We start from the raw sequence: 15,835 nt of genomic DNA, 5'->3' as shown, positions 1-15,835 counted from the left end.
TGTGTGTAATAGATAAGAAGACTGATTAACTTGTGTGAGTATTCTGTCTCACCAGACTCATTCAAGTAGAGTGACAGGTGCATGGTGAACCTGCTTCACACCAGTCAGATTCCAAGAGTTTTTAAAATCAGATTCCAAGAGTTTTTATATACTGTTTATCTTATATTGATGTTTTTATTATAAAATGAGTACATTTATAACATAGAAAATATATTTTAAGAAATGTAATAACCACTATTAAGCCTTTCTGGTACATATTCTTTCTGTTTTTCTTAATGCCATCTTTATACTTTTTATCATACAAATGTTAGACTATATGAGAATTGTCCCTGTGTTTAAAAAATAGACAACAGGATTTAGATATTCATTCATTCAATGATCAATAAGTTAATATTTAAGCATTTGTTCGTAAACTGCCAGACCATTAGGTGGCAGAGATTGAGAATGGGAAGGTTTTTGCCCTCAGGGAGTTCAAGGTCTGGCAGGGAAGAGGGATGGGTCAATAAGTAAATACTGTATAATAGAATATGGTTGCTACTGTAGAGGTAGGTTCAGGGAACATTAGGAACAGAAAAGCGGGCACAAACCCCAGACAAAGTAGGTCAGGGAAGTGTTTCCAAGGAGGAAAATCTTGGACTGGGTCTTTAACAATGACTAAGTGCTCCTCAGGTAGACAAGTTGGGTGTTGGGGGTAGGATGGGAAGGAAGTATGTTCCAATAAAAGAGGACAGCTTATATAAAACATGAAAGAGAGACCGGAGCATGCTCAAAGAACTGCAAATAATTTTCCATGACTGGAGCACAGGGAGTGGGCACACTGTTAAGAGCTTAAGTTTATATACCATACACAGAAATTTTATTTTCAATCTTGAAGCCACATGGAGCCCTGATGAGTTTAAGAGAGGGAGTACCTTCTCAGCTGTAACTTTACATGACCCACGCTGGATGGATGGATGAATTAGAGGCAGGTGAGGAGGAGTGACTAATAGGAGAACTAGGGATGATGCTTCTGTAGTTCACGTGTGAGTTAATGAAGGCCTGGACTCTGGGAATGGAGGTGGGCATCTTCTCAGTCTTGCAGAATGCCACCTTTTATGGGTAGAGATGATGCTGTGTCTACCTTCCACAAGAAGAAAATATATTCTGTGAATATTTAGTCATGTATAGTTTCTTTCATACATTATGTTTCACTGATTCATCATGTCTTTCCCATTCTCCATTGTCCCAGATATATATCCCTCCCTATTCCTTTGAGAGTACCTCTTTCCTAAGATGTACTTCTCCATGGTCTATACCAGGGGTCAGCAAACTATAGCCTGCATGACAAATCCAGCCTGAAGCCTTTTTTTTTTTTTTTGTAAATAAGGTTTTGTTAGAACACAACCCAGCCCATTCACTTACCTAATATGTCTATGGCTGCTTTTTATTACAATGGTAGAGTTGAGTAGTTTCAAAAGAGATCATATGTAGCCCACAAAGCTTGAAATATTTACTATCTGGTCATTCACAGAACAACTTTGCTGACCTCTTAACTACTTAGTTTATCCAAGTCTTGCTCATTCCTAAAAGTCCAGCTCAAAGTTTCTCTTATGTTCTGGGACCACAGTGATCTTTCTCTTTCCTCTGAATTGGTAGTTATTACTGTTTGAGTCACATATTATTTTAGTTATCCTACATATTGTCTTGAGTTTTTTTCTCTTCCAAAAGCTTAGATTTTTAAATATACAAACTATACATGTAAGATTTTTTGGAAACAGGGACCAGATATGCTGGCTGTCTATAATATGCAAGGCATAGTTCTCTGGATTCCTCAGTGAAGTTGTTTGCCCACTCCCACTCCCATCCCCGACTGCCATCCTCTCTCCAGGTGATATGTGCAACACAACTTTAAGATACTTGCACACAATGGTGATATATACTTGAGAGATAGCTATGTGAGAATAAAGATACAATTGGATCCCCATGTAAGAGTCATAGAGTTTATTTCTTTCTTTGTTAATAGCTTCTGAGAGGGTGAATTAGCAGATATCTATAAAGGGCTAATGCTCACCAGTATCATTACTCTTCAAAAATCAACTGCCTAGGTCAATCCTCCAGCCTTCATTGGCTTTGAAGGAATGTTTGCTCCTTTCAAACTACAGTTAGATATTAAATATATCCACAAATTAAGCATTGAGAAAAGCTGGAGAAGTGTGTAAATACTCTAAGCATATGTGTTTTATGGTGCAAATATTGAAAACTTTACAAAGCAGTAATATGTTTCGGTCTGTGGTGTGCTCTGCAGCCACCTCCCTAACTCTGTTTCCATGTTCTCTCAGTCAAGTTTACTTATGAACTAAATGGTATTCTACTAGGGAGGTGAGGTATAGCACTGCGTGCTCTCTTTACGTGAAAGATGGTATTGCCAAGTGGTACAGGACTCAGGGTCTGGAGTCAAATCAAATAGATGCTAACTCAGAGGGCAGTTGCAGCAATTCCATGAGATCATCCATGTTATATAGTGCTTGGAATATATAAGCAATCAATAAATCTTTGCTATAATTATTATTCTTATCATATTATGAGACAAGTACTTTTCTCTTAGAAAATATATCCAGCAAATAGTTATGTATGGTTTCTCTGAGACATGGATATAATGGGCTACTTGAAAGGATGCTAGCAATCCGGTATCCTACATTTCTCATCAGGAAGAACATGGCCATTTTCTTTTGGATGGTGCCCTAGAAGATAGCAAATAAGAGCTCTTACTCTGAAACCAGTTGAATACAAAAGCCTCTTGCAGGGACTCTAATCACTATTTTATCTTAAATAATAAAAACATTAAAGACAGGGAAAAATAACCTTCCAGTACTGATATCACATCCCATGAACACATTGTAATTGTATTTCTTTTATTTTGCATAAAACAACAAGTCTTATGTTAATATAGCCAAAGACAACCTGAAATGTGCAATCTGTGCAGAAACAGAATTGCAAATGTTTGATCAGGAGAGCAGGAAGCTCACGTTCTGCTACTCCACTCCCAAAATAGAAAACCTATTTAGCACTTTGTAAAACACGCTAAATGAAGTTTGCTCTCTCCTGCAGATAGAGATTTTACTTCATTTTGTGCCAGTGAAATTTTTGAAAATTGCATGAGGAGAGAGCAATTTTTGGCACTTTGGCTAGGAGTACAAAATGTTAGCAAATGGTGCTGAAAGGATCTTAAGTGTAATGTTGGAATAATATTCACACAACACTGGCTGCATCTTCGTTTTTAACCTATTTACATATTCACAGGGAAAAATGCTTAGCAGTTATTTGTCTAAAGGGGCCTATTTAAGGGGAAAATGTCATTCACAATTTTTGAATACATTAGTCAAGAAGGTTGCTGTGAATAACAATTCATAAAGAAAAATATCATTTCAACTATCATAGAAGGAGTAGCAGGATATAGGTGGAGAAATTTTGGACATAAATGTTAGTTCTGGACATAGAAAGAAAAGGAGGAAAAGAAGGGAGTGAGAAATATAATACATACCAGAAATTTCCACAGTGTAAATGGACACAGAAAGAGCCACTAAACAAAGCTGAAAAAACTGACAGAATTTCCCGAGTTCTAACATGGTTCTTTTAATTTCTGACCACTTGCTATGTACAGAAATGGAAGTATCCATCTTATAAAAGGAATATCCTTTCATTCAAAATGTATTTAACAGCTATCTTCTGTATCTGTGGCACAATCATGGAAACTGTGGCATATAGAAATCGCTATATATTTTTTTGCCCACAAGGAACTTGCAGTCAAGTTAGAGAGAGAATACTGTAGTCAAGAGACACCGAATAGGTATTTAGGAGGTATAGAGCCAAAGCACCAACCTCTGGGTATAGGTTGGCTTCTACAGAAGGAATTTTGGATGGATACTTGTGAAAATAAGTGAAAGAAGAAGGACTGAGCAGAAACCAAACTGCAATTTTTTGCAAGTCAGTTTTTTTTGCAGACGATTGCACATCAAACTGCAGTGCAGGCCTGACAAAGCCTCGGCCACTCACCTAGGGGTGGGGCATGGTGCTGAAGCATATATCGGCTGTCTGAGCTTTCTCACATTGGGCCAAAGTGGCCCAATGTTTTTTTCCCCTGCCTGGACCAGTCACTGGATGTGAACCACCCTGAGAAGGTGTGACGTCCAATAAGGTGGCTTTCTGCGACAGAGATGGAGCCTCCCTGAGCTGAGGACTGGAGACTCTGTTGAAAAGTCCCCCTCGCTATTGGGTGCAGCACATCACTGAAGATGCTCTGGGTGGCACAGCTTTGTGTCTACCCTAATTCATTTGTAAAGCTTTTTGAGAACTGCAAATTAAAGCATCCATTAATGAAGGTGAATGGAAATTCAGCAGATAGATCTAGCAATGAACTTTTATTAAACCAATACATACAGATGGTTTAATACAGAGATCATTCATAAACCAATGTGTTTTACTACTGTGTTTTATCAGTACATCCTGTGTGTTTTCTATAGCCCACTAGTTCCATAACATATTGATAATTTTTCTCCAAAAAAAGATTCTGTGGTGAAAAAATTTGGAGAGAGTAGAAAATTAAGGTAATTTTTCTTAGGTACAACAAAATATCTAGGAAATTAAGATAATTTTTCTGAGGTACAATAAAATATCTAGCCGGTCCCATCCTTTGGACTTTAAGACAGCTAATCTTGGCCAACACTGAAGACAGCCAACTTGGTGCTATAGAAGGGCCCATATCCTTTTCAACTATACCCCAAGCCATCAATAAGCTGCTACTTCCAACAATATATGAAGTCATGGAACACATATGTGTATGTAGACAGCAACAAGACTTCTGCAGATCACTTCTGTGACAGTATCCCATTGTCATCTTGTCCCAGTGTTTATTTGTCAAGGAGAGTCTGATTTAATTGAAGTTGAACCAAGCCCTGGTCCCATGTTCTTCCACATTTTGTCCTTTCGTCCCCACAAACACCCTGTGTAATAAATATTATTATTTCCCATTTTTAGATGAGGAAACCAAGAGTGAGAGAGGTTTAGAGATCTCCCTAAAAAAATGTTGCATTTTTGGTAAACAGCAAATTAGACATGAACATAGGTCTGTGACTTTAAATCCATTGTTCTTCCCACTCTCCATCTGATCCATCATCCTAACACCGTCCATCAGTATATCCCATGTGTTTTCTGTAGCCCACTAGTTCCATGAAATATTAGTAATGTTTCCCAAAAAAGGGTTCTGTGGTCAAACAAATTTGGAAATCACTAAGCTAAACAAAGTTAAACAGAGTTTCTTTTCAACACAGGAAGTCTCAGAACATGTTCATGCTAATATGCCTTAAGAACCTATAAATAGCTCAAAGGCAGAGGTTTCCATAACTGACTTGACCACAAAAATATTTTTTCCTATGGGCATCTTGAAAAACTAAGGATCAACAGAACAAACTATGGGAAATTCTGCTGCACAAGACTTGAAACAATTCTCCTCCTTCAGCTAGATGTCAGAAAAGTCCTCTTTGTCTTGTGAGTTGATGAGAAGACAGGATTTCATCTCTGAAAGGGAACAGGTTCCAGCCCCCTGGGCATGTTCTCCAGGCAGTAGATAGTCACCTCACCCAGTGGGTCCTTCATCTGACTTGATGGTACCAAGCCACTGCAGGAGACACAGCCATTTAGGGAGATAGCTGAAGGCTTTTTCTCACAGCTTTAGCATGAAAGGAGAGAAAGATAAGAAATTCTGAAGAAACACAGATTTGTAAATAACAATAACAACACTGTAGGTCCCTAAAAGACATTACTTAGAATTTAAATGAAAACCCCCAAGTTCCAAATTTAAACACACACACACAGAAACCAGACGCACACACACACACACACATACACTCAGAACTCCAAAACTCTCACCATGTAAAAGTGGCCCGACAGCAACAATCCTTTACAAAATATATAAATTTCTCTCATTTTTAATCTTTAGACAGTGACTTTTTCATGTGTATCAGGTTAATTTCATCTGTGCAATTTGATAGCAATTGCTTCCCAGAGCTAGTCTGGTTTTCAGTTTGCTAATGGTGTTTTCAGGTGTGGAGATCTGTGATTTACATTTCCATCTGACTGTTGTCTTTGGACATCTGTGCCTCTGGGTTACTAGGACTAAGAGGAAAGCAGTTACTCATGGAGAAAAATGAAGGGTGGGTAGGATGAATAACAGCAAAGTCAGTAGTCTAAGACACTACAGACTCCATGTTCTCCAGAAGAACTGCACATGGGTGGCAAGTCAAGGATTGGTTCTTATTAGTATTGCCATAAATTCCCTAAACTCTGTAGGAAGTGTCACCTCTTGTGGCCAGTGGTAATAAATTAGGGATCAAGAGAGCTTAAAATTCCACGTTGGAAAAGGTGTTAGGCTCTTCCTTCAAGATTCCAATTAAAAACACTCTTTTAAATCATGATTTCCCTTATCTTATTAAAATTGTAGAAGATATTTTTCAAAGATAACTATTAATACTTAAAATAAATTAGGAGACAATATGTGAGGAAGTTTTTCTGGAATATCCAAACTATCAAATGCAATTCACGTTAGGTAGACTGGAGAAAAAAAAAATCCAAAGGCAGAGTCAAGAACCAGGACAGAGTCAAAGGAAGCATCTGTATTCATGGGTAAATGGCATGTGTGATCATCAGGACTGAAGAAGAAGCTTCAACCCACAAGGCTGATAAAGAGCAAGATGGCAAAAGGATTTTGTTTGTTTGTTTGTTTTGAGACAGAGTCTTGCTCTGTCACCCAAGCTGGAGTGCAGTGGCATGATCTCAGCTTACTGCAACTTCCACCTCCTGGGTTCAAGCAATTCTCCTGCCTCAACTTCCCAAGTAGCTGGGATTACATGCATGCACCACCAGGCCCAGCTAATTTTTATATTTTTTAGTAGAGATGAGGATTCACCATGTTGGCCAGGCTGGTCTTGAACTCCTGACCTCAAGTGATCCGCCCGCCTTGCCCTCCCAAAGTGCTGGGATCACAGGCATGAGCCACCACACCTGGCTGCAAAACGGTTTTAAGATGCAAAAAACATGGGTCAAAAATTACACTGGCCTCAAGTCTGGAAATTACTTTATTCAGAGGCTTTAGAGCAGAGCAGATGGTCCTCAGTTTGAATATTTAACATGTTGCCACTTGTCATTTCAATGCATACCTCTTCCCATCTCTTTGAACTTTTTTTTTTAATTTTATTATTATTATACTTTAAGTTTTAGGGTACGTGTGCACAACGTGCAGGTTTGTTACATATGTATACATGTGCCATGTTGGTGTGCTGCACCCAGTAACTCGTCATTTAGCATTAGGTATATCTCCTAATGCTATCCCTCCCCCCTCCCCCAACCCCACAACAGTCCCCGGTGTGTGATGTTCCTCTTCCTGTGTCCATGTGTTCTCATTGTTCAATTCCCACCTATGAGTGAGAACATGTGGTGTTTGGTTTTTTGTCCTTGCGATAGTTTGCTGAGAATGATGGTTTCCAGTTTCATCCATGTCCCTACAAGGACATGAACTCATCATTTTTTTTATGGCTGCATAGTATTCCATGGTGTATATGTGCCACATTTTCTTAATCCAGTCTATCGTTGTTGGACATTTAGGTTGGTTCCAAGTCTTTGCTATTGTGAATAGTGCCGCTATAAACATACGTGTGCATGTGTCTTTATAGCAGCATGATTTATAGTCCTTTGGGTATATACCCAGTAATGGGATGGCTAGGTCAAACGGTATTTCTAGTTTTAGATCCCTGAGGAATCACCACACTGACTTCCACAATTGTTGAACTAGTTTACAGTCCCACCAACAGTGTAAAAGTTTTCTTTGAACTTTTATTTCCCATTGCTTTGGATAGCACGTAAAATTGAGGTAATAATGTTGTCTGAAAAGATAAAAATGTCTCTTCATCTGCAGGATTCATTTAAATGCAATCGAATCATGAAGAATTTAATAAAATTAAATGCACACTCAAGTCAAGTGAACATTTTATATTGAAATAATATTTATTGCTTTATTTTATTGTTTTATTTGTGTTTGCTGGCTATTTGTATTTCTTCTGTTGTATATTGCCTGTTCATATCTGTTGCCCATTTGTTAAATGAGAGTGTGTTTTTCCCACTGATTTTTATTAGCTAATTCTACATTAAGGATGCAAATTATTTGAATTCTATATATATTGTATATATTTTGGTAAACTAGTTTGGGCGTATTTAGGATATGATAAAGTATCTTCTTTGTAAAAAATTGAGGGAAATCATAGAAAAATAATCACCAACACAAAAAGAATAGGGAAAATTTATTTATCTAGTATCAAGATATATGCTACATAAATGATCCAATCCATTATTTGGATTATTTTAATTTTTATGGTCACCAAATATTAATTTTTAAAACTTTGAAGGCATAATAGATTTTAGGTATAATACTATTTAAAATCCCAAAGAAATCTAAGCTACTTTAGGAAAACTTTCTTTTTCATCTTCAGTTATGTTTCCCAAAGAATGAAGTACAGTTTTTCCCAATTTGTACTCAAATTATTTGAATGTGAAATGAAAAGTTAATTGTGTGAATTAAAACACACACTCATACAGATAATCACTCAAGCATGCATTGAAGAGTCTGTGAACAGAATAAAAATGATCCCCCTTTTCTTTCTGTTTCCACTCTTTTTGTAGTTTTAACAGAACCATTAACGTTGACACACTAGCACAATCTGTTGGATTTTCTAGTAGCTACAGCACCATGGTTTTGGAGATTCCTCAATTCTAATAACAATAATGATGGACAGGGTTAATGTGCCAAGCACTAAGCTACATGCTTTTCATGCATGACCTAATACAACAATTCTATAGTGACAGGTACTATGATCTCCATTTTACATATGTGCAAAATGTAGGCACCAGAGATGTAAATAGTCATTTGACCAAAGTCACACAATAGTAAATGGTAAGGCCATGATTCCCACCCAGGCCTCACTGGCTCCAGGAGCCATGTGCAGACAACTGTGGTACACTGCCTGTCAAAACACAGAACAAAACAAACAAAGGCAGATATCAGATTCAGCTTTTTTAAAAAATGGAGGTAGTTTCCTAATAGAAAAAAAATGGAGGAAATCTGACTGTTTTCTAGATCTGACTTATTTAACAGATTGCTCACCTACTTATTGGGATCTACAGAGATAATTTTCTAGCTCTTGAGTTCAGACTCTAACAGGGAACCAGACACATAAACAAATAAACATTATTTACTTTTCCAGGCAGGAGGCAATTACGGTGATTTCAGCTAAGGGTGGTAAGAGAGGTGGAACAGAAGTAATTGTTGTAGCCAGGACTCAGCAATGGGAACAGGAATGGCATCAGGAGGGCAAATGGACTTACTTTAGAGAGGAGTTGTGATAGTTCATAACAACCTGTACAGATTAAGTCCATTAAGTCCAACAATGCCACGTACTATGCTAAGCATTAACTTTCTCATTTATTCCTCCCAATAACTTGTGAAATCTCTATCATTATTACCTTTGCATTACAGATGAGGAAACTGAGATGAGTTACCTAATCTTCCCGAAGTCAGCTTGCTAGCAAGCGTTGGAACAAGGCAGGAATGCAGGCCATCCTCCACCTAACAACACAGTCCCCTCTTTTTCTTCTGAAAGAGGATAAAATGAAGTAGTGGCAAACGACAGAGAAATGTTTGTCTGTTGGGGGGCCGGGGAATTATACTTAATAGTGTCTATTTCTTTTTGCAATTGGAAGCTAGGCCATCTGCCCCAAATGAGGGAATATTATTGAGGGGGAGACTTACAGAGAATTGTAAACATTCATATCCAGCTAGGAGCTGAACAGAGAAGAGTATGTTTAAATGGTTTGCTGAGCAATGATGAGAGTGCACTTAAGGAAGGAAGCCCTATATTTGTAATGGAGCGCACATTCACAATTATTCAATGTTGTGCAAACGATGACATTTGGGCAAGTACCCATACTAGAGTTCACTAGGGAAAATTCATGGAGACAGAAGACATAGGTCTCCACCTTTCACTTAATTCTACAGCATGAGAGACCTGTCCAGGCCAAGTTTCAGATTCGAGTAGAAAGAGCTGAACTTTGGGCTGTGGAGTTGTGAAGCTTCTCCAATAGAAAGTGTCATCCCTCTCCTAGTATAATCAAGGACCAGGATACAAATGTCATATACAGATGGTCTCCAACTTATTATGGTTCAACTTAGGGTTTTCCAGCATTATGATGGTGTGAAAGCTGTACGCATTCATAGAAACCATACTTTGAATTTTGAATTTTGATCTCTTCTAGAGCTAGCAAGTACTCTCTACAATGCTGGGCAGCAGCAGTGAGCCACAGCACCCGTCAGCCATGCCATCATGAGGGTGAGCCAATGCTACTCTACCAGTGAGTTACCAGATAATTTTTGCCCATCTGTAGGCTAATGTAACTGTTCTGTGCACATTTAAGGTAGGGTAGGCTAAGCTTTGATGTTTGGTAGGTAAGGTGTATTAAATGCATTTTTTATTTGAGGTATTTTCAGCTTATTATATATTTGTAGGGACATAAGCCCATTATAAATTGAGATCTGTAGTGTGATGGAACCTCGATGCAAGACTTTCCCGCAAACTCAAGGCTCATGACTGGGAGTCAGCAGCTTCAAATCCAGTGTGATCTGGATTTGAGGTCCACAATTCACAGTCACAGGTGTATGATGTTGCAAGCTCTCTGCAGCATTCACCATAGTAGTGTTCATTATTGTGAAGCACCGTCCCCTCCCTTTGCAGTATAGGGAGAGGCCAGGCTCCAGGCCAGTAGTTGACCAGAAATGATTGATTGCTCTAAGCACTTAGAGCCTAGTCTGTTTCCATGAAGCTTTGCAGGAAGCCAACTTCTTTTCAGGGAGGCCAGCCAGCAGGGGGTTAATTTTGTACAAGTTAACCCTTACCGCTTATTCAAGTTTCTGCCGCAGTGAGAGCAGAGGTACCAGAGATTAAGGGTACCAGAGACTAAAATGTTTAAAATGTTTCATCTCAGGGTCTGGGCTAGGTAGTGAAGGAAGCAGAAGTTAGAGGAGTCTTGACAGAGAAAATAGAAAGGCATCAAGTACCATAGACTTCCATTGTCATTGTTGTGTGGTTGTGCAAACTTTGCAACTTATTTCCACTTACATTGATCAGCTGTTGGAACCATCAGTTATTTCATTTTTTTTGAACAGCTCTACTAAAGTACATTTGACATAAAATCAATTGCAAATACTTTTTTTTTTTTTTTTGTATTTTTAGTAGAGATGGGGTTTTACCATGTTGGCCAGGTCTCGATCTCTTGACCTTGTGATCCGTCTGCCTCGGCCTCCCAAAGTACTGGCATTACACGTGTGAGCCACTGCACCCAGCCTCAATTGCAAATACTTAAATTGTACAGTCCAAAAAGTTTTGACATCTATCCACACTTGTGAACTCACACCATTATCATGATAATGAACAAACCCATCGCTCCCAAAACTGTCCCCATACCCCTTTATTACAGCAGGTGTTGAGGGTCCTGATTTGATTTTTCTCACCCTGTTTGTCTTATGACTAGTTGCCTGTGGCTTTGAACAAGTTACTTCATTTCCATTTTGTCATTTCCATAATGAATATAAAGCTAACTTATAAACTAGAATATTTTGATAATTAGTGATTATAAAACAAAGGACTAGAGATACAACTTTTATTATAATAATGAAAAGTGAAAATGGAACTGGCTATGTAGGAAGAAGCCATTAATCTTGATGACAGAAACTTTGGGTCAGATTTCCACAACAGATTCTTCACAGGATCTAATAGAATCATCCAGTAAGGAATGGGGAGCATGTCCTTTTGTTCCCATGCCTCCATAGGCTCAGTCCAGTCTGACCTCAGAAACAGGCTCTTGCCCTGGGCAGGAGGAATGTAAAGATTCCCTCCACCCAAATTCCGAGCTCAAAATTAAATTCCGTTTTTTTGCTGTTGGTGACAGCATCTGCTGCACACACAAGATGCTGCCTGATCTCTCTGGTGTCCGTTTCTGGCTTTTGGTTGGCCACACCCACAAGTCTCCAAATTCTTAGTTGGAGTCCTCATGCCTACTGCCTGAGCATTCTCTCCTCACTGCTTGTCTCTTTGAGCTTACTTCCTTGCCTGAACATCACTGCCTCAGCTGGCTTCCATCTTGCAGCCTCTGATATGCAGAAGACATTAACTCCCACCCTACCCCAGCCTCCTTGGCAGCCCACCTGGTTTGTCACTGACCATCCAGATCCAAGCATGACAGTTTAATCTCCATATCCAATCCTCCCCTGACCTAATTAATTTTGCACTTAAGCAACTTCCATGATAAGTTATACTTTTTTTCTTTAGTCCCCAGAGTCAGTTTAGGACCTAGTAAAAAAAAAAAATATCAGGCTTCTTCCATCTAAATTCAAAATCAGTGTTTGGAAAACTGTCTTGGTACAACAAAATCATCTACATTTATTTATTTAGTGGTAAAAGATGAAGTGATAAAAATAATCTCTGAATCCCAAAATGTCTGCAAATGAGAATGAAGAAGAATGCCACAGGCTAGCAGTTTTAGCATATACACTCTCCAACTGTTGGGGCTGATATAGCCCAGTTGAAGAGTGCATGTTAAAAAATATAATGTTAAATATATATATATATATACACACACACACACACATATATGTATACAAAATAAGTTGGGCTTATTTATAAATTAGGTCAATTTATACATCTGTCTGTAGCTGTGACTGTTAAAATGTGCAGTCTATAGTATAAAATTGTGATTATGTACCCTGAGAAATATTGTCATAAGCCCTTTAAAATATGCAGCATCTATTATTCATTTCCATAGAGACAAAAAATTTAAGTGGCAGTAAGAAAATTTAAGTTGGACACTTTGAAACAGTGAGAACAATTAAGCCAAGGAATAGGCAAAGGAATCTCCTACCTCATCAAGAACAGTTTTTTGTTAGATGATTTTTGAGATGCTATCTGTAGACTTGAGACTATCTCAGGATTATGGAGATGATTCAAAATTGAGGATGGCTTACACTTGTAGGAGGTGTATTTCAAGTGGCAGTTTCTATTGTAGACACAGATGCATGTTTAAGGATAAAGTGCTTTCGGGGATCAATGAATTTCACAAAATTAAACCTCAGACAGCTTTCCATTTGTGACCCTACACTTCAGCATTTTTATCCACACTTGATATCACTCTTTCAGATTTGGGTTTAGGCTATTTCCATCCTAAGTAAAAGAGGGATTAAAATCAAGGGAAAAGAGAACCACCTCCTGTGACGCCAAAGGTATTCTCAGCAGTGTGGCTGTTCCCAGTTTCACCTCTCACTGGTGAAATCCAACAGAAGGAATTGCAGATTCCTTAGGGCCACCTCTAGTGGGTTTTCTCGGTTGGAAAACCTCAAAGGTAAGAGTTTAATTAGGAATTTAACATTGGCTTCGAAAAAGAAGTCACAATATCTAGGTATTTCATGCAGGGAAGTTGAGTCACTCACAAAAGAATTTCCTGCTAAAAATTCTTCAGTGGCACAGAGTGTGTCTTGCTAATTGGGGTGATGACCACGACAACGCCAGTGGCCAGCCCTTTGCCCAGGGTGGCTGCCTCCATTAGGAATGGCAGTATGCCCTTTTTGTGTACTCTGAAAGGCGCCTGGTAGGGAGGCCTGAGGAGCCACTAGCAACCTTTGTGCAGAGGGCAGGTCTGGGCAGGTCATGGACCGGCAGGACTGAGAAGCCACCTGCTGACAGGGTCTTTCTTCCTCATGAACGAGTCCAGGGGATTCCATTAGAAAAAGTGCTGTTTTAAGCATGCCGCGGCCACCTTTAATGATTTCCAGGGAAGGAAATGAGTCTCCCAAATCAATTATGACACTCAATTAGGTTACTTAGGCCGATGAATCCCAAGTGAAATTAGAGGATGGGATGCATGATTCAGTGGCCTGCAACTCTCCAGGCTGCAGGGCCCAGGGACTGCCAGGGTGGTGTTTTGCTAATATTCCTCTTGTACCTTTGAAGTGTAGTACTCAGTGCCAGCCCAGTCCTGAGCACAGTGTGAGTGCTCAGTGCCAGCCCAGTCCTGAGCACAGTGTGAGTGCTCAGTTAAAACTAAATCTCAATACTCTCTTTTTTCTGTGTTTGATCTATGCACTCACTTGGAAGATGAGAAATGCTCGGAAAATGCATTTTATATCATGAAAAAAGGCCGAACATCCCTGGTGTATGGTCTTTTAATTTCTTTACTGATCTGAATTTTTGAAGTCACACTGGTGTTTTTCAATATTAAAAATGACCAATTAATTTGTTTTTCTATAAGCTTCTCTGAGAAAGAGTGCAAGTATAAGGAAACAAATGTTAAATCTGTGCATAGGAGCCATGCAATTCCTAGGAGACAGTATCCATAACTTGTCTCAGTGTTGGAAGGTGCCCCAATAATGGGTAGAGTGTCTGTGCACAACTATTGTTGAAGACACCAGCCTGTAATCAAGAGATCTTTCCCTAATGCACAACGTGAAGACTTCTGCAATCTTTGGGGCTACTCCCTGTGCCTCTGATCTTAACACAGTGCTGAGTGTCCCACAGCCACCACAGGTTTTGTCATTTCAGAGGTGGGGCAAATGGTTGTGCTAGGTGTGCCCACCAAAAAGGAATCCAGTTAGTGGTGCAACAGGAAACTAAAACCCAACCCTGATCCCTGCTCTCTAAGCTATGCTTTCTGCCCACTGAACCAAATGTTCCCATCCTTGAAGGGGGCACCTTTTTTTCTAATGCACAAAGGTACCATATGATCTAGTAGAGGCCCTGCAGTTGTGATTAGTTGCATTATTGTGGATGTCTCAGAAAACTTGGCAGATGTCCATACCTGCAGAGGTGTACCGCAGCAAACTCCAGAAGTATGGGGAAAGCCAGCGTGCAAAATCAAGGCTCAGAATTTTCCAGAATTGAGAAAACATGAACTCACAAACACAGGAAGCACATTAAAATAAAAAGCAAAATAAAAAAGAAATCCACACCTGGATAGGTTTTAGTGAAACCGTAGAACACCCAAGACAAAGGGAAAATTTGAAAGCAACAGGAAAGAAAATGATCCATAAATCACAGGTAGGCTCTTCATAGCAATAAGGGAAACTAGAAAACAATGAAATAATATTGTCAAAGTGCTGACAGAAAATCACTGCCAACTTATACTCTCAGCACAACTGTATTTCAAGAACAAAGGCAATATAAACACATTTTTGGCAAACAAAAGTTGAGTTCATAACTAAAAGATCTTTACTAAATGCACTTCCAGAGGAGAGAGAGAAACTTATTTCAGAAGGACAACCTGAGAGACACAAGAGGAAAAGTGAGCAAAGAAATGTCTAAACTGGAGGTAAATCTAAACAACATTATTTGCATAAAATAGTGATAATCTCAAACCTGATGTCTTAGAAGAGACAAAATACTGAAGATGGAAGAAAGAGTGATTAGAATTAAAGCATATTAAGGGTCTGTGTATTTTCCCAGTGAAAAACTATTGGTATTGCTTACTAATTTTGTTAAGCTTACTTGCAAAATTTCAAGGGTGATCACTAAAACAGAAATGAAATGAATACTTACAAACTAATAGAGGGAAAAATGGAATAAACAAACAAACAAAATACCCAACAAGCCCCCCAAAAGGCAAGATGATACATAGAAGAATCAGAGGAAATGTGAATCAAATAGAAGAAAGAAAGTAAGATGGTAAAAAAAAAAAAAAAAAAAAAAGCCCAAATATATCAGACATCACAGTA

General features: G+C 38.8%; 1 protein-coding gene across 1 annotated transcript in view; it reads right to left on the bottom strand.

The window, feature by feature from the left end:
- Nucleotides 1-828: 828 nt before the first annotated feature.
- Nucleotides 829-15,835, bottom strand: part of SEM1 (SEM1 26S proteasome subunit) — a 64,100-nt gene continuing 49,093 nt past the window's right edge. Inside the window, exon 3 of the mRNA XM_054495611.2 lies at nucleotides 829-1,120. Within this exon, the coding sequence (XP_054351586.1) occupies nucleotides 1,117-1,120 (4 nt within the window). The 3' untranslated portion in view covers nucleotides 829-1,116. The remainder of the gene's footprint in view (nucleotides 1,121-15,835) is intronic.

The sequence above is a fragment of the Pongo pygmaeus genome, chromosome 6 (assembly GCF_028885625.2).
Source record: "Pongo pygmaeus isolate AG05252 chromosome 6, NHGRI_mPonPyg2-v2.0_pri, whole genome shotgun sequence".
Lineage (NCBI taxonomy): Eukaryota > Metazoa > Chordata > Mammalia > Primates > Hominidae > Pongo > Pongo pygmaeus.
Note: the sequence above shows the minus strand (reverse complement) of the source record. Positions and strands in the feature narration are given on the sequence as shown.